The sequence below is a fragment of the Sciurus vulgaris genome (genome assembly GCF_902686455.1).
Source record: "Sciurus vulgaris genome assembly, chromosome: 18".
In the NCBI taxonomy this organism is placed as follows: domain Eukaryota; kingdom Metazoa; phylum Chordata; class Mammalia; order Rodentia; family Sciuridae; genus Sciurus; species Sciurus vulgaris.
In genome coordinates, this window is record NC_136479.1 from 3,290,409 (window position 1) to 3,317,019 (window position 26,611).

The following is a 26,611-nucleotide window of genomic DNA, read 5'->3' on the forward strand; positions in this document are numbered from 1 at the left end:
TACACGTGGTTGGCATCACCATATTGAACGTCACAATGAAGACCCACATCCCTCCTTACTGGTGGAAAGGGATGCACTGCAAATGGAAAGCTCTTTCTTATTTTCATCAAATAGACATGGCCTGAAAAAGATACCCAAAGAAGAATGAGCAGGATAATAAGGCAAACTGAGTGTGAAATCAAGAAGTATCAGTTCTCACTTATTATAGATGACATTCAGTATGGATGATAAGGGAAGATTGCCCTGTACCCTAGTAGCAGAAAGAGCCAACTCAAAATCAGAAGAGCAACAGACACACACTCGATCAAAGAAAATGACAGTTGATCTCTAGGAATAAGGAAATGAGAGCTTGGAAACATTCGAATATTTTCCAAAAACCTTAAAATGGGATGCAAATGGACTAAAAAAAAAAATCTAATTCAGTCTAATTTTTTGATCTGCTTGACATATATAATTCTCCAAAATGTTTTTGATGTGAATATCTATAATATATACCATATTTTCCTCTTTTTATGTACTTTAAATTTTACTACATGATTCTTAAAAACAGGTCATAAATCAGTTACCCCACCTCCCTTTCATATCCACTGCTAGTGACACGTGTATTGTAACACCCCACTGTACAAACGGCCATGCCAGGGACTCTCTGATGCCTTGGGGCCAGAATGTTAAGTAGGCTATAGCCACAGTGCTAACAGGACTGGGCAGAAGCAGCCAGGCTGGGGGCAGGTGTTCCAGAAAAGGCTTTGCTCTGTGGTCCCCTAGTGCTGAGGCCTTGGTCCCAGGCAAATTCATGAAGCCAAAAGAATCCAACCCAGGTCACCTCAGCCAACCTCTGATGTCTACCTGCTCTCTCCGGGGCCCCTGTCCTCCTCCAACCTACTGTGTGATCCTCCAGCAGCAGACCATCAGGCCCAGAGCTGAGCAAACAATGCACAATTCCTGGCTCTGAGAGACTTGCATGAACACAGAAAGCAAGTTACTGTTGCCACCTCCACCTGGTCCAAGAAATCACCCTCTGCAGCTGGCTGACTGGCACATTGTGCCTTCCTGACATGAATGTGGATGACAATGCCTGGTGCATCCAGTCACGGGCCAGAAATCCCCAGATCACTGATACAGGTCACAGCCTCTGCAGGGTACTTCTAAGAGGTGCCTCCACACTGAGCAGTAGGTTCCACCGTAACATCTACCAGGTCCTCTGTATTCTTCAAATTCCCTTACGGACACCTTCTGGGAACCAGGTGGAAAGACACTATTTCTCAGCCCTAGCAGACCCCACATCCCCTTTCATTCATCTCTTACACCTTTATCACGTGCTCATTCCCTTCTTCTTTTTTTTTTCCTGAAAAGACAGTGTTTTATTATAAAATTAGGCAAATGCTGTTCGTCTCCATCCTCTCTTCTTCTGGCACGTGTACTTCCTCTCGCTTGCCTCGCCCCTCACCCCGTGGCGAGGGGAAGCCGATCACGTTTTGCAGTCTGTTAGCTGGCTGGCAGCCTGACCACACTGCAGAGTGGCAGAGGCTCTGGCAGCACCTCTGCACCCGCTCACTGTGCCTTGGAGGCAGTGGTGGTGGTAGAGGCAGCCCCACTGGCGGAGGCCACCGTGAAGAGCGAGTTCTGCATGGACTCTGCCGAGCTGGAGGCGGCGTGAAGGCTGGCAACCGGTGTGGAGCTCCCTATGGACGCTGCAGCGGCAGAAACCAAGCTGACTGGGTTGCTTGAATAGTTGCCAGTGTGCTGTTGCTCATCAGAGCTGGGCTGAGGGCACCGCCCAGGGTCCCTGGATTGAGGCTGAGTAAGGCACCTCCAGGTGCAAACTGTGAAGGTGCCATCAGGCCTGGGCTGAGCCCTGCAGCAGCAGCCATGGCAGCCAGGCTGGCGTTTGCTGGCAACTGTGCTGCTCCCTGGAGCGCGGCAGCTGTTTGCAAGCCCGATGCCGTCACCATCACCTGGCTGGTCCCAAGCGGGGAGGACAAAGGAGCAGAGGTGGTCTGTGTTGTGCTGGTCTCGCTGGCACTGGATGCCTCAGAGGTGGAGGCTGAGGCAGAAGGGGAGGGACTCAGAGACGGGGACGTGACTGCTGAGGAAGCTGGAGGTGCGGTGGAGATCACGGTGGCTGTGTTGTTGGAGGTGCTGTCTGTAGTGCCTGTAACAGGGAGGTTGGTCACTGCAGCACTGGTCAGGGGGAGTACAGGGTTGACTGTGAGGGTAGTTGCTGTACTGCTTGTCACAAGGCTGGGTGTGGTTGCCACCAGTGAGGTCGGGCTGGGGAAAATTGCTTTGATAGGCGAGCTGCTGGTCCCACCACTGCTTGGTGGGTTGATTCTTTTCTCCTTCTGGCGGCGGTTACAAAACCACACCCAAATCACCTCCTTTTCCATATTGAGCTGTTCAGCAATCAAGGTGATCTCTTCCGAGGTAGGCTTTTGATTCTCCAAGAAACTCTTCTCTAAGGCCGCACGGATATTGGTCTCTATGCTGGTGCGTTTCTTTCTCCTACGATTCAAGCCCTCAACTCCTTGCCCTGAGGAATTCAGGGCACTTGGGCTGGAGACGGCTGAATCAGATGAGAGGTTCTCTGCATCGTTTAACCACTTCTCTAAAAGTGGCTTTAACTTGCACATGTTCTTAAAGCTGAGGTTCAAGGCTTCAAAGCGAGAGATGGTAGTTTGGCTGAAGTCATTTCCATATAGTTTACCCATAGCGAGCCCAACATCACCCTGAGTGAAGCCGAGTTTGATCCGCCTCTGTTTGAAGGTCTTGGCAAACTGCTCGAGCTCCTCCAGGTCGCTGGGCTCCTCCAAGCTGGGAGTGTCGATGCGCTTTGGTGTGGTCTGGCTCTGCGGAAGGGTCTGGATTGGGGTTGCTGCTATTGTGCGTGTGGGGGTTGCTGGCTGGGAAGCGAGGGTGATGCTGGGCTGCGACTGCAGGAGGCTGGCTTGGCTTTGCTGAGGTAGCTGTGTTAGAAGATTCTGCGCTTGCAGGAGACCCTGCTGGCCCTGGGGCGTCTGTGAGATGATGAACTGCGCTGGTTGCAAGTTGGTGGTCGGATGAACCAACACAAACTGTTGCAGGTTGAGATTCTGCTGTTGCAGCTGTTGCAGCTGTTGAAGATCCCCCGTTATCTGTCCTCCAGCGAGCATGAGTTGGGTCTGGGGGATGGCCGCCTGCACTGAAGGCTGGGGGGAAGGCTGGCTTGGCTGCTGAGAGTCCCCTGACTCTTCATTAGATTTAGACTGTACACTTAGAGACTGAGCAGCAGACTGTAAACTTGTTCCGGCGAGTTGGACCTGATGGAGATGTCCAAGGAAAGCCTGGGCCTGGGCTGTTGAGATGGCTCCTCCGACAGGCACAGGCTGCTTCTGGAAGTCCAGACCATTGGTTTGTGTGCCTGTAGGGTCATCTCCACTCTCCATAGATGGTTTACTGGTTTCTGACGGATTGTTCATTCCTGAGTTATGTTCCGAGGTCTTGAATTAAAGAGTCACAGCTTGCTTACATTTGCCCGTGTTACCAATGTTTTGTTCCTCATTCCCTCGTGCATCTGGTCTTTCCTTCTGAGTTCAATTTCTTTCTCTCAAATACATCCTTGAAAAGTTGCTTTAGTGAAGGTATGATGGTAGCCAGCTCATTTTATCTGTTCGAAATGTTTTTTCATCTTTATTCCTGCTGCTGCCGCCGCCGCCGCCGAACTCTCATCTTGACTCGCTGCTCCTCCGTCCGCCATTTTGAATCTCCCTTCTTGAAATAAAACTAAGATTCCTGGTTAACATAACCTGTAGTCACTGAGACCATCAAAAGCATCTCTAGATTTCCAGAACACTCTCTGAGAAGCACTTGTCAGTTGCCTTTGGACATATGATGGGTACTCCATCAAGGTAGGTGGCACCAGAGCTGCAGGCTCTAAAGTGGTCATAGGACCCACAGCTCTCTGCACCCTTCTCCCTGCCAAGACAGGAGGAACTGCAGGATGTTCTGGACTAAGCATTCTCAGTTGTGTGTGTGTGTGTGTGTGTGTGGAAATGTGTACATAACACATGTTTAAGAAAGTGTCTGTGCATGTGCACACATCTGTGTGCAGGTATCTCTGCAGCAACTTAAAAAGGAGAGCATTTCTTAACGTCTATCTTGCTCATTCTTTCAGTAAATAATAAGCTCCTGGAAGGTGTCAAGAATGGGGCAGGCCAGCTGTTAAGTCCCAACAACAGCAATGCCTCTCACCAACTACACCTCAATAACTCAGTCCCTACAGAACAAGCTGAAGACCTAGCACAAAGGACTTTCAGATATGTAAAGAATCAAAAGCACATCTCTTCCACCATGTGCCTGCAAGCAGCCTGAAAACAAAGGACAAATAAAACAAAGTACCAACAGTACATTATTTCTCTGGAAACAGATAGACTTTCCTCCCATAGTAAATAAAAGGAAGTTGCTGACAGGTTCTGAGTGCCCACTATGGGCCAGGCCAGGCTCCAGTAATAAAACTGTGAGCATGAGATGTTTCATCCCCAACTCCGTGGAACCAGTAGGAAGGAAGACCATAAACAAGTCCACAAGTCACCAAAATCAGAGGCACCAAGAAAACAAAAGCTCTCTGTGATAGGAAAAAGCAAGTGAGCGGAGCACTGCTGGGACTGGAGTCAGAGGAGCTCTCAGGAAGAGATGTGAGGTGGAGAGCAGGAGAGGAGCCCACAGGGAGGCCTGGGAAGACACGCTGGCCGCTGGCAGGAAAGATCTGGAGATGGCCAGGGCCTGGAAGAAAGCTGGAGGCCCCTGTCCTCGAGGTCCATGGGAGGGGGGGAAGTGCTGGGTGAGGATCGAGAGCTGGGCAGGTCCCTGGGAGCCATCGAGGGGCGCCTGAGTTATGCACGAGGCCTGTATAGGCCTCTACAGAGATTTAACTAAGGGCGCACAATCCAATTTTGGTTTTTTCCATTTTAATTTGTTTTAAACTTCTCATATGAACTAATTTTAGGCATAGAAATCAGATGTAAATATAGCATATAGAGTTTCCTTACATCCCTCACCCTATTTCTCCTACGTGAATGTCTTATTGTACACTATTAAAAGCAGGAAATTAACAGTGGAACAAGATTATTAACTGGACTATGGACTGTATTTGGAATTTCACTAACTTTCTGCCCCAGCATCTATCCAAGAACCCATGATTCTGGTAGTTTCAGTTTTGTTGTTGTTGTTTGCAGTACTAGAGATTAAACCCAGGGAAGCTCTACCACTGAGCTATATCCCCAGCCCCTTGTATTTACTATTTTGAGACAGGTCTTGATGAGTTGCCTAGGCTGGCCTTGAACTTGCCATCCTCCCATCTTTGCCTTCTGAGTAGCCGGGATTAAGGCTCCTGTGCCTGGCTGGTTGCTCTTTTTACTAGCTACTCAAGCTAAGGATGGCCAATGACTTTGGAGGTAAGTGCAGTAGTGGGGGTTCATGGCAAGATTGTTGCTATGGTGGCAGCAAAGCAAAGGCGAAGGGGCCTGGCCCAGTATCGCTGCAGGACATAAGCAGGCAGGTCTCTACAGCTTTTGTCTTAAAGCCAAGGCAAAACAGACAGAATGTGGGGAACAGAAACAGGGACACTCCCAGGTTTTGTCTTCAGTACATGGATGGAGGATGCTACATTTACTGAGATGAGTTAGACCACCGGAGTTAAGTGATTTGGGTATAAAATCAGAATCTCAGTTCTGGATGCCTTGAGTTGAGGATACCAATTACATACTCAAGTGAACATATTCAGGAGGTGGCCACCTCATCAATACAACAGGGGAGATCTAGCAAGAGGTGAGATGTCCATCCTACCCCCACAGAGAATAAGAGAGAGGCCTGAGGAAGTGTGACATTCAGAAAGGGCAATGAGGGAAGATCCAGCAGTGGGCCTGAGGAGGGTCATGAGGGGTCAGGAGACAGGCGGAAGCACAGGATTCAGAGGCAGCCAGGAGAAGGGAAGACATCGAGAAGGGAACTGATGACTGTGTGGATTGCTGATGAGGACATACTAGGCAGCCTTAGAAATACGCCTAGACACCAGGAAGGCCATCAGAGACCGGGCTGGGCAGCGAAAGGTGCAGGCCACACAGGGCAGGCAGCAGTGTGAGGGTAAGCGGGGAAAAGCGGTGCCACAGGCCCTTCGGAGTGCAGCTGTGAAGTGCAGCAGTGGGACAGGGCGGGTGGCAGCGGCAAGGATCTGCATAGGGCTAGGGAGCTAGTGAGTGTTGGGGGCTGATGGAGGTCCAGGAGGGGAGAGATTAAAGATGCAGGAAGGAGGAGGCATCTAGAGACAAGGTTACTGGAAAGGGGAGAGAAAAGAGAACCCATAACGCAGAGAAGGGACTGGACGTCACTGTCCTTCTATCACAAAGGGAAGAAGAAAGCAAATGCAGACAGACACACCCATTTGTAGGCTTTCAGGGAGAGGGAGTGCACTTGGTTTGGTGGAGTGGGGATAGGAAGTGAAACCACCGAGGCACGGCTGTGGCACAGGTGACATGGGGTTCAGATGGGCATAGATGCTCTCGAGAGAACGACAAAAGGTTTTCCCAGATGGTCACAGTACCAGCTGGACAGGTGACAATGGAAGCCAGCTCTTTCAAAAGAGTACAGAGAAGATGGAGAAGCAGCAACGACAGAAGTGAGGCACTTTACTGAGTGACTACACAAACGGATGGATGGGTGAGCCCAAGCACTGAGAACACAATTTAAGAACTGAGCCCATTTTGAAGGTCAAGGGAAAGAAGACAAGAGAGTGGAGCAATGTGCCGTAGATAAAGTGTATAAAGAACTCCTATAGTGCACTGATAAAAAGAAAACCCAATTTTTTAAAAAGGCAAAAAGGATCTGAATTGACATTTCTCCAAAGAAGATATAAAAATGGACAATGAGTACACTATGCTATGTGCATATATGAATATATCACAATCAATCGCACTTTCATGTATGATTATTATAATGTACCAATTAAAACTAAATACATAAATAAGGAAGACCAGTTGAATAGAAGAAGGGATCAGAGAGATGAAGGAAGGGAGGGGAAAGGAAGCACTGGGGGCTGAAATGGAGCAAATTATGTTGTATGCATTTTTTAATATATCACAATGAACTCCACTATTGTGTATGACTATAATGCACTGATAAAAACTTTAAAAAGTAGCATTCATCTCAGGATAGATACCTGTTGTTTCCTTTGTTGCCAACTCCAATATATGCATGAAAAAATGCCCCATGTCAGTTCTTTAGGAAATGCAAATTAAAACCACGAAGACATAACACTATACAACTTTAGTGTATCGAATGGGAAATATCAAAGCTGATGAGGGTGTGGAGCAGCAAGAACTCTTCACACACTGCTGGTGGAAGTACCCTCAAAATGGAAGGACTAGCATGGAAAATCTTCAACAGTCGCTTAGATTCACTTTCAACCATACCTGAAGGAAGGAAACCTGGCCTTCACACAGAGCACAGCAGCATCTCCATTCAGAATTTCCAAACCCTGGCAACAAACTGCAAAGTCTTCAATGGGACACACTGTGGTCCATGCACTCAGCCTGCAAAGAATGAGCTACAGACAGACGCAGTTCCTGGGATGCACAGCAAAGGACCTCGCTAAGTGAAGGAAGTCAGTCCAGAGGCCCGAACGGTTCCCACCCAATGACAGGCTCTGCAGGCTGCTGCCAGGGCTAGGGTGGGGCCCAGAAGTGGGTCAACACATAGAGAAAAGACTTTGGAGGTGGGGGGTTGATAGAACTGCTTGGAATCCTGATTTTATTGGTGGCTCAGAATCTATACGTGTTAAAATCTATGAGACTGAATACCATGAGAAAAAAGTCATTTTACAAAAGATAATTAACAAAATTATAAATTATTTAAGCACTCCCAAACGATCTTGTAATTCCAACCCAAGTCTCTACTCATGAGAAATTAAAACATCTTTCCAAATGAAGATTTGTACACAATGTTCAGAGCAGCTTTGTTTCAGTCAAGATGTGGAAACAACCCAAATGTACAGCAGCTGGTGAACGGGTAAACAAACTGTGGTATATCCATATCCTGAAACTAACCTCATAAAAAGGAACCAAATGCTTGAACCATTCTACAGTATAGATGGACCTCAAGCACAAGGCTAAGTGGAAAAAGTCAGATGCAAAAGACCACACATTGCATCACTCCAGTTATCTGAAATGTCTAGAAAAGGAAAATCTATAGAAAAAAAGTAAGCTCATGGATTGGGCTGGGAACATGTATTCCTTGACAAAGAGCTGGGCACCTGGCGGGTGATGGCAAGGTTCCAAAACCGGATGACAGTTTGCATTTAGGGTATACAAATTATACCTTATGAAACTGTTAAAGAATTGTGCTCAGATAATTAGATTTCCCTACCAAAAGAAAAAAGAAAAAAACGAAAACTTGACCCCTCCCCTCCTCACAGTGCACACAAAAAAATCAATGTCACATGGATTACAGACATACATGTGAAATGCTAAACAAAAGAATATTTAGGAAATAATGTAAAAGTTTTTGACCTCAGAGATAAGAGAAATAGAACACAAAACGTACCAGCCTAACGAAGGACAAGATTAACAAACCTCTTACTAGGTTGTGCCATATGCCAATTGCCAACATTTGGCCACTTAGATCCACAAAACTAAGAGTTTCGTAGTAAAAAGACAAGTCCAGAACGGGAGGAAGTATTTGCTTCACATATAAGTGACAAGGGGCTAGTAGTCCAAATACAAAGAACTCCTTAAAATCAGTAAGGAAACAAACAAACAAACAAACAAAAACAGGCCTCTTGGTGGAAAAATGCACAAGAAACTCAAACAGGCACTTCACCAAAGAGAAAACCAGACAGCCAGTGGACGTTGTGAAAGGCGTCTGACCAGAGACATGCAGGCCAAAGGAGTATTGCAAATCAGAACCTCCAGAACCAGCTACCACTGCCCACCAGAGAGGCCAAGGTTAGCGGAGGAGAACTGGGAGGGTGCAGAGCAACAGGGGCTCTCAAGCCTCAGGGCGGCAAATAAATGGGTGGCAACGGGAAACAGCCGGCAACTATTAGAACTGAAGACACTCATACTCCACGGCCAGTGACTCTTTTTCTAGCCATTTGTTCAGTCAGTGGCAATACAGCACGTGTGACCAGGCTAATGTGCATCAACATTCACAGCAACTCTGCAAAAACCAAAGACGGAAACAATCCAAGTGGAAGGGGTGGTCGTCGTGTGACACAAAGAACACATCGCCATGGTGAAAATGAATGAACTGCAACCACAAGCAACAGGAACGAATCTCCCCAACAGAACTCAAAAGGCAGGAGAAGCCACAGAATACACATCAGATTCAATTCACATGGATTCAAACACAGGTAAAAGCCACGTGTGGTTCCAAAAGTCAGGAGAGCAGTTCCCTTGAGGAGGAGGAAGGAGAGGGCACTGGAATACACACACAGGGCCCTTCCAGGATGTTCTAGTTTATCTTGGTGATGATTATGGATGCGATGTTCATTTTTGGATAAGTCTTCAAACTGTACACGTGTTGCTCATTAATTGTTAAGTATGCACATCATACTTGAGTGCAAAAATTTATTTTAAAAAACAGGCATCCAAATGCTTCAAAAATGCCAACATCATTTTAAAAAATTAAAAAATAAGAGGCTGGGGCACTGTTCTAGATCAAAGGACTAAATAGATAGCATTATTATAATAGCAATATTATATAATCTAATAATAGATTAACCCTGACTGGATCCTGGGTGAAAGTAATAGGAGCTGTAAAGTAACCATCGGACAATGGAGAATTGGAACATGAGCTGTAATTTGAAGAGTATTTTGTCAATGTTAATTTTCTCAAGTGTGATAATTTGTTTAGTCTATACAGGAGGATGGCCTTGTTCTTAGAAGATAGATACTGAGGAATTTAAGGGTACAGGGTCACAACTCCTACAGCTTACTCTGCAGTGGTCCAATGGCTCAGTAAAGTACAAAGAGGAGAGAGAAAGCCAGGCATGCTGGCCTGCATCCGTAGCCCTGAGGCAGGGGGACCACCTGAGCCCTGGGGTTGGATGCTAGCCTGGGCAGCCCAGTGAGAACAATGTTAAAAAAAAAAAAGGATATGGCTTAAACAGATGTACATGCATATGTTTATATATGAAAACACATATGAAGGATATATGGACATATACATATGTACGTGTGCAAAACTGTACATTTAGAGAAAGTGCACAAACTTAGCAAAATGTTAACAATTAGTAAATCAAGGTAAAGTAGTATACTAGTGATCACTATATTATTCTCTCAACTTTTAAGTAGGTTTGAAATTTGTCAAATAAGTGGGGGGGGGGGAGCAAAAGCAAACTAAGAGTAACCCCAAGTAGAGTCACCCAAGCCACTTGCTCTCGGAGTTGCACGCTTGGCCAAGAAACCAGAAAGAAGAGCAAGGGAATGACTTCCTGTAACAGCAAGGCAAGACCAGGTCACCTTTGGCAAGGAGGGGACAAGAGTGGGTGTCTGGGAACAGGTGGCTGCTTTCTTTGACAACCTAGCTTGCAGGCACAGAATGGTCACTTTTCAAAAATCAGACTATATATTATTTCAGGTGGTCTTCCATATCTGTGACATATTTCACTATTTTTTAAAAGAGGTTTTACAAAAACACAGACTGAGCAAACAGAGTTGCCTGCCAGAGCATGAGAAGCAAGTCAGCATCTGACTTCAGAAGAGAGAGCAGCTCAGTCTATCAGCTCTAGGCCACCAGAGGCGTGGCCACCCCTGCACCCCCACCTACTGACAATCACATCAGTGCTACTGCCACTGAGCAGCAGGCACTCTCGCTGTTTGGCTGCTATGAAAACACGCCTAACTTGCATTTCAGATTGATATATTAAAGGCGCTACAAGGTGGTGGCGCTTTGTGAAACAGAGTTGTTTTCTAGGAAGTTATTTTGGTATAAATTACATATAAACACTTAACAAAAAAATATTCAAAACTTTCATAGGGTTTGATCCTTAATTCTTTTCTCTTGCTATTGCTATGAAGATAACAGAGATCAAAATACTTAATATTTACAGCTAACCCCAACTGAGCTGGTCAGCAGATTCATTTACTATAGAACTAAACGTGCCAGATTCCAAGCTAAAGACGAGTTCTCTCCATGTCCAGAATGGAGGGATCCCTGACACCCTCTCACTGAAGTCACCTCGGCAGGTTGACATTAGGATCAGTGTTAAACATCAGTTCCTGGACTTTAGAGCCAAACTGCTGTGTTTAGATCCCAGTCCTCCACAGATGGCCTATGTGGCCTGAAGTAGTTACTTAACCTTTCTGCCTCAGTCTCCTAGTTGGCAGGACATGACAGCACTGCTTCTATAGGGCTATGGAGGACTGAATGAGTAAATATTCATGAAATGCTCAGAACTGTGCCTGGCACATATCAGCACTGCCTCAGGACTATTCAAAAATATTATTACTTGGTGATCGGCTTGGCTGAAGACAGAGAAGTCATTTGTCACAGATGCAGATGGGAGGAATAACCTGATTCATGATGTCAATGGAGTTTCAAGACTGACAGCTGCTGACGCCAGCAAGGTGAGCCAGCAGATCAGAGTGATGCGCATCTGTCACAAACCCTCCTGTGGCCATGCACTGAGTCTGAGGGTCTGCTGCTGGGCTCCCACCTTTGAGACCCTGTGCCAATCATCTCTGGTAGCTCAGGCTACATAAGAGGTTCCAATTTAGCCAAGATGAAGGAGTATGACTTCAGCACAGTTCACCCTATCAAGCTGGCATCTGCATATACAATAAAGTGAACAGTAACCAGTTCCACCTGACACAGGGCTACTATCACAACCGGCTAACCCTCTCATCAAAAGAGGACCCAAATCTTTTTATGTCCATTTCACCTGGCCATTCCCAGCAGCCACCCTGTGGAATGAGGGGGTGACCGAGGGAAGCTAGGACATATGGCTGGACAGCAGACGAGGCCCTGAGCTATAACTGCTATCAATCCTGCAGCAGGCTTGTGTGCCGTGCTTCCGCTGGCCTCCACTATCCAGAGAAGACAGAAGCACAGAAGCACTCACCAGCACACCAGGTGCCAGGAAGCATGGTGATTTATTCCAGGAAAGAGACATCTGGCACATCAGCAGCAACTGCAGACACCACCCGGCTGGGTTCAGGATAGCCCAGTGTCATTCTCCAAGGCAGACAATGGCTGAGCACAGGTGTGGCAGGAACCACCACCCTTGCATCTCGCATCTTTTCATGTGCTTCCTGGTAGTACTGACTCTGCCATCCTAGAAATATGGTGATGCTTTGGCTGTTTGGGCAGGCAGAGGCAGTGCCAGTGGCTTCCACTTGGCCCTTCCATAATGGCCCTCCACCCCAGGGAACCAAGGTCGGAATTTTGCCAGTAGCTCAGTATGTACACTTCAATTATGCCTTCCAGAACTGGAGAACAGGATAGCTTGGTACACTGTAGTAATTATTTAACATACTTTGCAATAATATATGGGTATTAAAAATTAGTAATTATTCTGAAGTTGATGAATGTTAGTGTAAATGCAGTTGACGTGCTGAGTGATTATGCTCACTCAAAAGTCAGCCACACTCGTTCATTACACAAAAACAACAGCATATGTGCACACACACCCCCTGTGCCCTGCATAGCCTGCCTAGGTGCCACACCCCATCACAGGCAGGAGGACCGGGAGAAACCCTTGCATCTCTCTCCCTTCCCAAGGAGACTCTCACTTTTCCTGGTTTCCTCTGATGTGGTTTCATGACTGCCTCACTAGATTCCCAACTTCCCAGGTCTTGGGCTTAAAGATTCCAAGTGACTGTGGCTTGCTAAAGACATGTCGGTTGCTCGTAATTCATGCCTCCAGGACTGGAGTTGCAGGGGACAGAAGGGCCTCCTGTCACTCAAAACCTACAGGCTGCTTTTCAGGCTCCTGTGGCCTTATGAGCTTGTGATGTGGTCCAGGAGCCGGTGTCTCTCATGCTCATGTCATAAACCCTGGTCCCCTTCGACTCCTTTAGGAACTCACATACATACAACTTCACACCCTTAGGAGGGCTTGAGGACTGTGCCTAATGCTCTTGTTGACCTCAGCCATGTGGACCAGCTGTCTCTGAGGAAAGACCTATACTATTCAAGATCAGGGAGAAGTACTGGACACAGCAGCATGGAGGTGAGGCCTCACCTGGTACTAGGAAGGAGACAGCCAGGGACAGCTGATACTTCTGAAGCCCATGAGACTGTATAGTCTTCCAAGGACGAAGCTCTCAGTTTCCTCTGGGAAAGGAGGGACAGCACAGTTCTTATCCCTAGAAACCTGTTCTCCTCTGGGACGCATCATGGCTCCCCCATCATCTAAACCAAAGCCTGCAGTCACTTCCCTCTCTTTCTTATCCCAGTCACTGAGCCTGCATGTCTCCCTGCTGAACCCACAACTTCTCTCCACACATGCTGCCTGCACCTTAATGTTTCTCATCTACTAGCTTCCATCTCCAGTTCCTTCTCTGCCTTGCTGCCCTCTAGATCTGGTTCTACAACCTGTGATGATTATTTCTTTTACAAATAATAACGGCACTAGGTGCAGCGGCCCACGCCTGCAGTTCCAGTTGCTCAGGAGGCTGAGACAGAAGAACTGCTTGAGCCCAGGAATTTGAGGCCAGCTTGGGAAACATAATGGGACCCTGTCTTTTAAACAAACAAACAAACAAACAAAAAATTTAAAATAACACTAACAGCAACAACTTATAACAAATACTACAGCTACCATTTGGAGAACATTTATGATGTGTCCAACACTGTGAGGCACCATACACACGTTATTATGGTATTTAACCCACACTGGTCCTATGAAGGGGCACCACTGCAAATGACTGGGCACAACACAGCGCGAGTGGACGCAGCATGCCGAGTCCGCACCACCTGCTACGTCCAGAGTATGTGGGCTGCTGTTTCTCAAGTGCCCCTGCATTTTCAAGTTCACATGCCCTCGGCTGTCTCCTGGCCTTTCCAGGCGTTCCACTAATGTTATAGTCCTGTCACTTTAAGAATGCCAACTACACTGAAAAATTGCTTTACGAACAGGATTTCATACGTGAAAGGTACAATGTCTCTTGCTGAAACCAACTTTAAATGTGACATTTCATACAATGATGGTCTTAATCAGGTCTTGAATTTTGGTTTCTGTGAACACAAGCATTTTACTGATAATATGATGTTCATTTATATTCTAAAATAGATGGAGCTCCTGGATTTGCAAGTGTTTGAAGAACCCAGGTTCTAGGACATTAAGCTGGACAATTACCTCAAAGGACTGAGGCTTGGGATGGTGTGGCAGAGGTTTTTCTTCTTTCGTTTTTCTTTCACCAACAAAGCCTCCATACTAGGAAGGAAGTTACACATACTCTCTGGAAGTCTCCTTTGCCTGGGGACATGGCTGCTTTTAAGATAAACACTTGGTGAGGTTGCTGAGCACCGACATTTCCTGGTTCCTTCTTGACTTGAATAGGAACGGCTCCATCAACAAGTGTTTGAGGAATGTCTTCTGAGGGCAGGGTGTTGATTCCAGGTTAGATATTTTAAAAGTCTCTGAAATGTCCTCAGTAATGGTGCCTGTGCGGCACTTTTCATCTCCAGCACTTCTGCTGGTTTTCAGATAAGACAGGTGAGATCATGGCCCCAGGAGTGTGTGTGCTGGGTGGGTGGGGGGTCGAAACAATGGGGCAGCACTGACCCCAGCTCAGTTAGAGGTGAACAGTCACCCAAAGCTTCAGGATGCAAAAGACCACATGAGGTAAGGCAGAAAATCAGAGAGGAAGGTCACATACAGAGCACCTGAGACTTCCCAAGGAAAGGCAAGGGCCAGGAAAAGTCACCTGGATCCTGGTGTGCTCCCCTGCCACTTTTAGTCCTGTTTCTCCTCTTATTTTTTCCTTCTAAAAAGTTGGACTCTTTCCTAAGTGTTTAGATCTATTGACAAGCTCAAGGAACATTGTCTGCAACAGTACGTAACTGCAATCACAAATAAAATACTAGCAAATCCATCTTTTATAAAACTACTACTTTAAGGTCAATGCTAATGCTAAAAAAAAGAAAATCATGTGTAAAGAAAATGTTGATTTATAAGCTTAAACTAAAAGTTTTTGTTTTTGTTTATCTGAACTTAATAAGAAAAAGGAAAAGCAAGTGAGATTCCTTCCCCCTGTAATAAAGTGTTTTAAAGCACTCATTAGGGTGCTTAGTCTTTTTCTGTGTTTTATGGGAACAAGACCATTAATAGCTCACTATGAAGAGCACATTAAGAAATAATGAGAAGAAACATATTTCCTTTCCTGTATAAATAATAATAATAATAATAACTAGAAGAAGGAGGAGGAGGAGAAGAGGAACTACTACTACTGCTACTGCCACTATACTACTAAATGATTAAAAAAAAAAAAAAAGAAGAAAGAAATAAAGGAAATAACAAGGTCACTCAATATCTTTGTGACCCTGATCAGGATACTGAAGTTCCACATACCTCAGTTTCTTCCCTTTAAAAAATGAAATAGCCGATGTGGAATCATCTAAACTATAAAGTGTTTCTTACTGATTCTAAAAATATTAGGATTTATAAAATAAATAAAACCCTACGAGTTGGTGATTTTTTTTTTTTTTTCATTCAAGATGTTTACCAATACATGCCAAAGGAAATCTGGAGAAGGGTTCCCAAAGAAAAAGACTTACAGTAGAGACCTGGACTCCGTGGTTTAAACCTATGGAGTCACTACCCAAAATTGAGTTACCAAGAAATCACAGTTTAATTTCAACAAGTACACTGCATCTACTCCTGATAGCCAAGGCTTACAGCCACTTGAATGTAAATCAGTTCAGGCTCTGGGTACTTGTAAATCCCAACAGAGAAGGCTGCTCTGTTTTAAGAGAAACAAAGCAAGAGCGTATCACCTGTGAACCATCATGCATCTCAAGAAAGTCTCCAGACTGAAAACCAGCAGTGAAGTCCAACCAGGTTTCCAGGACCAAGCCTTGAGACCATAGGCGCACTCAGGATGGGTGAATGGGCTCTCCGCACTGCCCCTGCTGATGCCAGCACAATAAATCTTGCCCGAGACAAACGTTCCACTTCCCAGCCTCTTGGCCATTGGCTCCTGGCTCCCCTCTCTGTTAAGTTCTCTGAGAGATGAGACTGTGCTTGCACTGCATTGCTCAGAAAGCAAGCATGCAACAAACATTTATTAACATGAACTCATATAAATTAATTTAATCTTCTTAATTTATGGTATAAATACAAATTACCGAAACATCATAACTAATTTTTTGGGCAAAGGCCTGAATGGAAGAGCCTTGCACCATTTTTAGACCACTTGAAAATTCGCTAGGGGAAGCTGAGGAGAGAAATACCAAAATAAAGAGACTGCTAAGAAAGTTTAAAGCCTGCTTTTGATATCTGCTTCAATTAAGGAAGAGAAAAATAATTTTGCCTGCCAATTTTCTTGATCTGAACAAGAGGGGAAGATCCAGACAATAATGAGCTTTGAGAATCCTTATGAGTTTGCACCACACACATGCACAGTTCCTCCAGAGCCTGGAGTGTATATCCGTGGATGCATATGAAGCTGGTCTGTACGAGAGTATGGCTACAATTCTCAAATTAGCTTTGTATAGAAGGGGGAAATGGTATCAGTCAGCAAATGCTGCTGCCTGTGCATGTGTTCAAAGCACTAAGGACGTAAATGGGGAAGTCAACATCTCCACTCAACCAGCAAACTAGTGACTGTTTCCAAAGGAGGGTTAAATATGTATACTGTACTAGGTATGATGGTGCCTGCTCTCAGAAGCTCAGGAGGCTGAGGCAGGAGGATTTCAAGTTCAAAATCAGCCTCAGCAACTTAGTGAGGCCCTAAGCAATGCAGCAAGACCCTGTCTCAAAATAAAAAAAAAATATTTTTAAAAAAAGCGGTTGGGGATGTGGCTCAGTGGTTGAGCACCCCCAAGTTCCATCCCTGGTTAAAAAAAAAAAAAAAAAAAAGTGCATACTCCATGAAAAAACATCAAGGCTGTTTTGATTTAAACCTAGCAATTATGACTCTATTAGGATTCTTTTTTTTTTTTATTGTAAACAAATGGGATACATGTTGTTTCTCTGTTTGTACATGGCATAAAGGCATACCATTTGTGTAATCATAAATTTACATAGAGTAATGTTGTTTGATTCATTATGTTATTTTTTCCCTTCCCCCCACCCCTCCCACCCCTTCCCCCCACCCCTCCCACCCCTTCCCCCCACCCCTCCCACCCCTATTAGGATTCTGAATAAAATAAGATTCTCTAAAAATCTTGGGCCACTAGTCAATGTAGGTAACATCAAACCAGGAGTTTCCACACACTTACACACTTCACTTTTCGAGAGAACACTTCTCTTCCATGGACGACCAAGGGGTTGGACAAAGTCACCAAGTTTAAAAACAAAAAAACAAAACCTCAGTTCTCTTTGCAGGGCAATTGGATTGACAAAGATTCCTGTAAACCAGGTAGCTTCTGTGCAGACCCTCTGACACATGCCAGCATTCATCCCACAGGGAAAGCAAAACACACAGACACTTGCAAGATGGTGCTCAGGGATCTGCCAAGGCCAGACCTCTGAGGTTATATACAGGTAGGGGCCAACAGAGCCTGAAAACTGCAGGTTCAACTCTGAGGACAGGTTTCTGGGTGAACTCACACCGTTCCAGAATTTGCTGCTTCTGTCTCAATGGCAGACATTCCCCGCTTGGCCCTACACCTCTTCCCAGCAGCAGTGAGGCCCTCGGAAACAGTGGCTCTGGAGCCTGCACGCGCTCTCCCTGCCAGGGCTCACCTTCCCCACTGGGAAGCAATGCTACCAGGAACCAGTTCTCCACAAAACTGGAGTTTGGGAAGGAGACGTGAGGGAGAGCTTTACATTGGTTCTTTGTCCCTGTCATTTTGTGGGGTAAATGGAAACACCAAATATTCAGAAATTGTCAGAAAGATATCAAAGAAATCAAATCAATCCTTAGTACTGTTTCAAAGTTTTATTTGCACTGGCATTTTAAACTTAGAAAACATTAATAACATTAAAATAAAAGTGGCTATGTATGGTTCAAATTTCAATCATCTCTGTTCGACAGTGAAAACCTATCTAAACCAGTGCCACCTGCTGACTGCGGAACACGGTGTACCCTTCAGTAGTTCAGGCAACTTCTCTTTGTTCCACAGATGGCATTAGATGCCAAGGTGGAGTTTATTGGGAAGACCGGTCTCTTCAGACCTACGTGAGAATGCCACAACCCACAGCTCCTGCCCTTGCAAGGGGCCTGGTGAAGGTGAAAAGAAGCACCAACACACCTGCAGGAATCACAGAGACGTTCACACTGCTCCTGAGCGAGGCCCAGGCAGCAAGCAGCAGCAAGCACAGCAAGACTCCGCTGCCCACCACTTCCCAAGAGAGGCCTGTTTCCAACATGTCAGACTCTCCACTCCCTCCCCAGAGCCACCTGGTGCTTCACACTGAGGGCCTGTGCAGTGGATGTGGAAGATGAGACAGCTGATTTTTCCCACTAAGGACACTGTAGCAGGTTGCTCCTGGCAGCTCCTATTTCAGAGGGTCTCAAGTACCACCTGGCCAGGGCCTCTGGTCACTCACTGGAGAAGATCCAAAAATGTCGTGGTCAAAAGAAACCCCTGGTAACCAAATCCAAGCAAGTGAGCAGAGTTCCTGGATCCACCAGGACTTGAAATGATCAAGGGCCAGTCATGACTTCAGGGAAGAAATGACAATTCTTTACCAGGAAGTTGGGGGGAGGGGGAGTTGGTTCGTTTTTGGTCCTGGGGTTGAACCCAGGGGCACTTTACACCCCCAGACCTTTTAATTTTTTTATTTTGAGATAGGACCTCACTAAGCTGCTGAGGCTGGCCTTGAACCTGTGATCCTCCTGCCTCAGGCTTCTGAATTCCTGGGATTATAGGTGTGGCACCATGACCAGCCTGACCAGGAAGATCTTAAATAACGAGAAGCAGAGGGCTGCTGCGACAGCAAAGGTCACCCTCTGAAGCAAGTGACTCATAGCAGCTCACCCAGGAATTACAAAAGGGAATTTCAAGAAGTGCCACCAAGGTCACCCAGAAGCTGTGGAAAACCTGCCACCTGCCCACAAGTCAGCTTCAAACAGCCACGGACAATGGAGGGAGCCTCTCCTGCGTTCAGGAGCTCTGCAGACACTAACCCGGAACACACAAACCACAGCTACAGGCATTTCCCCTGTGATGAAGAAGGTCTGAAGGGGACAGCATCTGTCCCTGGCTGGTCATAGGTCATCAGGCACAGGTGCCCTCACGGTGCTGAACAGAGCTGCTGGCATATCCTTGACCAGCTCAGACCCAAACCCAAGGATCCTGGCTAAGCAAATATTGGACATCTTCTGCCAGATTATCCTCAAAAGCAGCGTTGACTTAAATCTCTCTAAACCACTTCTGAGTCAAAGCTGAGTAAAAATGGATTTTTCTTCTGGCTACGAAGTAGGGCAACAAAAGTGACCCTCTGAGTAAGAGATACTCCAGTGAACTTGCCACACACTCAATTCAGCTTTTCTATGCATCTCTCATCTCCATGGTCCCTTCACCAACAAAGCCAGCCGGTTCTTCAGTGTCAAACTCTTCCAGCTTGACTTAGACACGTCGATCAGGAGAACCTTATTCTCAGCTTGTGTCAAAAAGCAAAGGAACAGGGCTGAGGAGATAGCTCAGTCAGTAGAGTGCTTGCCTTGCAAGCACAAGGCCCTGGGTTCGATCCCCAGCACCGCAAAAAAAAAAAAAAAGCAAAGGAACAATTGGGATGCATTAAAGCCAGCATGAAGGGGCTCCCGCTGAGGAAATCTGGAACAATCTGAACATCAAAGCAAATGAAAACATTCAGGGATTACAACCCATAGTACAACATAGGCACCTGTAAGCCAAGTAATGAACAGAAGAGAGGAAGGCCAGCTATCTTTCTTATGGTGGGATGCCAACAGATAAATGCAAAAGACACACTTAGAAAATCACCATTTGTCAAACATCATGCTGATTCAGGCAAGGATCATCAAAGGATGGGCTGGGGATGTGGTTCAGTGGTAGAGCACTTGCCTCGCATGTGTGAGGCACTCGGTTCTATTCTCAGCACCACATATAAATAAATGAATAAAATAAAGGTCTATCAACATCCAAAAATTAAAAAAAAAAAAAAAAAAAAAGAATCATCCAAAGGATACTGAAACTAGTGGGCAAAAGTTTATTGAGAAACAGGATATTTACATAGTCTCAAATATCTCCCACTAAATTCTTATTACGTCTTAATCAATATTTACACAGTATGCTAATAATTTTACAGTGAGGAGACCTGGTAAACACACCACAAATGATAACAGTTAACATCTCTGTACGTGGGACAAATCACCGTGTAATGATGTGCCTGGGAGGTTGAGGCCCTCCCACAGTACTTCTGCCACAGACACACAACCTGAGTCTGGTCAAGAGGGAACAGGAGACAGACCTAAACTGAGGGACATTTTACAAAGTAACCGGACTGTTCTCTTTAAAAATGTCAAGGTCATGAACATAACAACTAAGGAACTCTCAGATTGAAGGAGACTAAAGATCTGTGACAACTAGCGAGGCTTATGTTCCTGGACGGGCTGTGGGGCCTCTGAAGGATGTTGGCAAGTCAACTGGCAAAACAAAAAGAGGCCTGTGGATTAGGTGGTGTGTCTCGACCTGGGTGGGAATACAGGGACTGCACAGGAGAGCATCCCTGTTTTTAGGAAATACACAGGCAAGTGTTCAGAGGCATAGTCTAAGATCTACTTCCAAATGGTTCAGAGGGAAAAGAACGTGCCCTCATGTATGGGTGTGCATCTGAGCACTTGCTTATAGAAAGACAAGCAGGTAAATGTAGCAGAACACTCATTGAGGGACTCCAAGTGAAGGGTATTTGGAAGTTCTTTGTGTTATTTTGAAAAACTGTTCCATAATTTGGAATATATAAAATTTAGCAGGGACTCAACATGCTCCCCCAAGGCCAGCCCAGGACTTCCCAGTCCTCCAAACACCTACCCATACAGTGCAGGTCACATCCACCAAGTGACAACCCTTTAGACAATCTGCTCAGGCAGGATAGCTAGACAAAGATGTGTGCTGGTGACTCCCTTTTTACTTTAAATACCATATGTTATTCCTTCACCAACAAGAGGAAAAAATAGGATATAGGAAATCATAAACCTCTCGAGGAAAAGATATGCCACTTTCCTGGAATCCCTACCCCAATTCCAGAACACTGTGGGTGCCTATGCTCAGCTAGGGGTGCTCAACAAACTCGTGCTCAATATAAGCAATGTTGAATCCCTCCAAAATCGTGGCCACCCAGACTCTCAGAATGTGGCCTTGTTTGGAAGTAGGGTCCTTTCAAGTGTAAGGAAAGACGGAGATGAGCTGCTCGATAGGAGTGGGTCCTGAAGGAGACAGGAAGGGACATGGACACAATGCAGAAGGTTGTGTGAAGAGGCAGAGGCTGGAGTGGTACAGCTACAAGCCAATGAAGCGAAGCCAAGGATGGCCAGCAAACTCACAGGGCCAGGGGAAGCCTGTGAAGGGGTCTCCTTCGGAGGCTCAGAAGGAACCAACCTTCCAGGCTCCTCCACTTCCTTCTTCTGGCCTCCTGAACTGCAAGGAGACATTTTTGCTTAAGTCACCCAGAATCAGGTACTTTGTCATAGCAGCCACAGAAACTAATAAACCAAAAATATTTAACATGGCTTTTTTGTGCTACACTGAAATCTCCCTGAATAGATTCCTCCTTCAGTTGAACAGATCTGACTTAGCATCTGAAGTCACACTACATAATCCATTTCTCTTTTATACTACACTGTTCTTTAACTGCACAGGGAATAAAGGAGACCTTGTTGAAGGCCAACTAGAGCCGCATACTGTATTTTTTTTTCTTGAGAAACTTTTTTTAAAGGTACCTTATGCAGTTTATGTCATACATAAAGTACAACAAACATTTCTAGGAATGGGGCTAAGATAGGGAATGAACATGATATTTAGAAGGCGTGTGTTTCCTGCTATGAACCATACTGCATGCTAAGCACTTTATTCGTATAAAGGTGGGCCACACAAACCAAATGCAATGAACTGGACCACTAGGCAACCATTACTAAGTAAGCTCGAGTTGTCTGCGTGATGGATAGCAAAGAGAGCACATACACTGGATCCGAATGGTGGGAACAGTTAGGCCAGGCCGTGCTTTCAAGTTGTTTGTTCAATTCAGTCACTGAACATAAAATAATATTGATCTTTGAGAAGGGCTTTCGACGGGAACAGCAGTTGGCATCACCCCAGTGCACTTGCCCTTCATCTGGAGCAGTCTGTGTGCAAGCCTTCCGTCTATTTATAACAGTGGGCACATGCCACTACAATAGTTGATTGTATTGTGCAGCTGTGTGTGTGTGTATCAAGAAGGGCAGGAATGGACAGCTTGCACTTTGATGTTTCCCTTTTTGGGAGATTTAAAATAACATTTAAAAAACTGCCAACTGACAAGGTCACAAAACATTTCTGGATGGCACAGGGAATGACTGCAAAGCTGCGGTTCACATCAGATACAGAGGCTGGGCGGGCAGGGAGCCCGACTGCACGACACCCGCCGATGCCAACTTAGGCTGTGCTTCAGAGCTCTCGCGAACAGCTCCTGCCAGGAATGAACAGTGTTCTGTGGATCTGCAAGGGCCTCCCTGGTGGGGTGCCCAAAGGAGCAAGGATCTCACTGGCTTCTCCAGTCACAGTGGGAGCCACTGCCACTGGACTTCTTGCTGCCCTGGCCCACTCACCCCACAAAGCCCTGCCCTTCCCAGCTTTATTCACCCAAAGTGCTCGCCTCTGCCTTCCTACATGTTTTTCTAGCCTGTGTTGATTTTTTACTCCTCCATTCTATTATGGATGGCCCTCAAGAGCAGGACTTAGTGTCTCTTTTGTTCACTAGCATATCCACAAAGCCAAGAAGAGTGCCCGCAACATGAGATTTACGGAGTGCATAATTCTGGAATTAATAAAGTAACAGAGACAATATTATCAGGAAACACATGGAAATACTGATGATCAGTACTAGATTCCAGAACTGAAGCAGCCTCCCTCCACTCCAATTCCAGTTTTGCTTACATATTTACAGAATGCAAACATGGAAACAGAATTTAAAAATGCCTGATTTTCTCAAAGTGTAGTAGAATATAATAATCCAAGATCTCATGGGGCTCAATTCTGAAATAATGTTCAATCAAATTGTGTCTCTACAACCCTTAAGATTGTCCTCTGTCCCCTGACAAACTTTCTTGGTGGAGATATCAGACACAGGAAGCATCCCTGCTAATGAAAAGTACAGTCCTCATTAGACTAAAACTTGAAAACTCATCAAGTTATGCAAAAGAATCTGGTACTTCATATAACTCTTGAGGTTTGCTTTTTTTCAGGGTTTTACCCTGTATACCATGCAACACTAACAAATCATTTTCAGTAAATGAAATTCAGTGATATCCACACAACTCAAAACCCCAGAAGGGCAGAAAGAAGCAGAAAGCAGGGTTGCCAAGGAAGGAGAGGGACACAAAGCAAGAGAGGCAGGACACCAGTAAGTAGGGGGCTCAGGCTATTGAAGCCCACTCTCAAAGCCATTCTCGCACACACCTGGAAGGGACAGCCAAGTCCAGAAAGCTGTTCTCTGCAGCATGATTCACAAGGGAAGAAGCTTTTGGGATGTTTCTGGGGGCGATTCACCAGCAGACTGGAAATATGTTTTCTTATACCCGGGAACTGCTCATCAATGACACTTGAGTGGATGGCAAAGCTCCATGTGTGAAGTGCCATACTGGTTCACTGAGCATCTGACAGATGGCTTAGAAACCACTTCCTTGACCCGCTGGACAATGCCTGAAACAAAGCAAGAGCTCAGCCTGCGAGGCAGCAAGATGACATGCTACCTGCAACCAAGCACTCAGGTGGAGCTCACCTACTGACCCTTCCCCTTCAGGGAAATCTGTGACACGGGAATTTTTAATTATTTCTCAAAATCAAGTCTTAACACATTCACAGAACATCTGCTACATGCCCAGCAGTTTTCCTACCTACATGAAAATGCTGTGGCTTCAAAGTGAAGTCTAAAGGGGTGTTATCCTCCCAGGAGTCAGGATTAGCCCTCCCTATAAAAAGCAGAATTCTGACTTCACAAACTGGTTTCCTGAGAATGAACACTGGGAAGCAGGGTATGTTCTGTAAGGCAGAATGGTTGCCACTAGGTTCATCCCTGTGTCAGCGCACTAGCACCAGACTTCGAAGAATACACAATATTGTCATAGTTGAACATGACAACTGATGGCCAGAGATGTGTAGTTTTATCAGTGATGAGGTGTCCACACCTGGTTTGCAGTCCCCAATTGCTGTACTCTCCGAAGCTGCCTCATGATAGCAACCACCACTTGTTTCTGGCCCTGGGATCCCTCAGGCACCAATCCCATGTGCTGCAGACCCATGGCTCAGCCCAGAGGCTAGGAACTGGGTTCTCCCAGGCCATCTGCACTGATGAAGCCCACCCCATCTCACTCTTGTGTTACAGTGACTGTGGGCTTGGCAGAAAAAAATAATAGAATCTTAAAAAAAAAAAACAAAAAAACCTGTTTGTTTTCTTGTTATAAAGGCAGTAAAATATTTTTTGCTAGAACTATCTAAAAGAGCCACAAAGATAGTATTATGAAAAAATAAATATGATCAGTGACCTCACCCAGAGAGATCAACCACTCTTGACTTCTTCAGAACACCGTTTACATGGAACATAGTCTATATAGTATTCTACCTTGCAGAAAAGGATTACTAATTTTCAGTTCAAACTAATGATTACTAATTAGGTTTCTCTCCTTGAATGGAGGGAAATAAGAGAAGTCTCTGAATTAGACAGTTTTGCAGTAAGGGGACACAACCCAAACCACAATGACTAGAGGACAACTTCTGGAATGACAGAATAAGAAATCTGGCAAAAATACCTTCCTTCAAAAAGTGATTATAAAACTGGACAGGAAATCTACCAAAGGCACAAAATGAATCGAGAAGTGTTTATTCAGAAAAAGTACTGACCCTCGAGTTAGAATGGAGCAGCCTGTGGGTTCAGCTGGTACTAGATCTACCGGGGAGACTGAGCTGGAAAACTGGTAGTCTGCTGCTGGAGAGGCTGGCTTGATTTGGAACAGAGCACATGCCCAAGGGCACTGTCGTCAACAACAGGGATCATGGAAAATTATAGAAGGTCAACATCTCAGCCAGCCTGAATCTGCAATGCTGGCAAGTGACAGGCCAGCTCGCTAGCCAAACACCTGACAGGTAGCTTCACAGAACAAGAGCCTCAGCAGCCAACAGTCTAGTCCAACAGGTCCCTAGTGATCTGGGAGGCTGCACACTTGGAGGGGAGACTGGAGCAGGCCTTGCTACTTCCTCATCCTGGTTATGGCAAGCCAACTGTATACACAGAGGCAAAAGAAAGCCTGGCAGTAGGTAAAAGCCAAGGCTAAAGTCTAGATGCCTGAACTCTGAACATGTTCCTTGACTGCACACAGAGCCTCCATAAACCATGAGAAGGCTTAGTGCCTCAAGGTATTTTGAGGATTAATTAATACCTTGAGGTATTAATTCTCAACAGAATTAATCCAGGCAAGAAACAAATAAAAATAATCAACAAAACTGGATTTTGTTAAAGGTTATTGTAATCCAAAGTTGCTACAATACGTTACTATATTAGCTAAAATTTCTACATTAAAAAATGGAATACAGCCAATTGCAGTGGCACAAGCATTATAATCCCAGAGACTCAGGAGGTTGAGGCAGGAGGATTATGAATTCAAGGTCAGCCTTAGCAACTTATCAAGGCCCTAAGCAATTCAACAAGACCCTGTCTCTAATAAAATATAAAAAAGGACTGGGGATATGGCTTTGTGGTTAAGCACCCCTGGTTCAATCCCTGGTAAAAAAAAAAAAAAAAAAAAAAAAAAGAAAGAAAGAAAGAAAAAAGAAATATAACCAGACATGGTGGTGCACGCCTGTAATCCCAGCAACTTAGAAGGATCTCATGTTCAAGTCCAGCCTTAGCAACTTAGAGAGAAAAATTCAAAAAATTAAAAATAAAAAAAGGGCTAGGGATGTTGGTCAGTGGTTGGGCACTTCTGGGTTCAATCCTTAGTATTAAAAAAAAAAAGAAATATAAACTATGAGAGAAAGAAACAACATATTGTGAGGAAAGTGAGCCATCACTAGAAATTCTGAGGGGGTCCATGTATTGGATATAACAAAAATTTCAAAGTAGCTATTATAAATATATTCAAATAACTGAAGGAATTCATTTTTTTAATTGTAAACAAATATTTACAATAAACATGCTGTTTCTCTGTTTGCACATGGAGTAAAGGCATATCATTTGTGTAATCATAAATTTACATAGGGTAATGTTGTTTGATTCATTGTTATTTTTTCCCTTCCCCCCTACCCCTCCCACCCCTCTTTT

The 26,611-nt window shown here is 45.2% G+C and overlaps 2 protein-coding genes and 1 long non-coding RNA gene across 3 annotated transcripts in view; all 3 read right to left on the bottom strand.

Annotated features, from left to right (window-relative positions):
- The window catches only part of ADCY9 (adenylate cyclase 9), a 110,812-nt gene that overhangs the window by 43,556 nt on the left and 40,645 nt on the right, over positions 1-26,611 (bottom strand). The gene's annotated exons all lie outside the window — the stretch shown is intronic.
- LOC306649904 (POU domain, class 2, transcription factor 1-like) lies at positions 1,431-3,733 on the bottom strand (the record flags this gene model as incomplete). Its single annotated transcript, XM_079121370.1, is given in 3 exon segments — positions 1,431-1,724; positions 1,727-3,457; positions 3,667-3,733. Coding segments are annotated over 3 exon segments (1,971 nt in total). The 3' UTR covers positions 1,431-1,551.
- Positions 13,723-26,555, bottom strand: LOC306649905. The gene is made up of 2 exons (XR_013760734.1): positions 17,321-26,555; positions 13,723-17,110 (listed from the first exon to the last, which is right to left on the bottom strand). It is a non-coding gene; the product is annotated as an uncharacterized lncRNA (long non-coding RNA).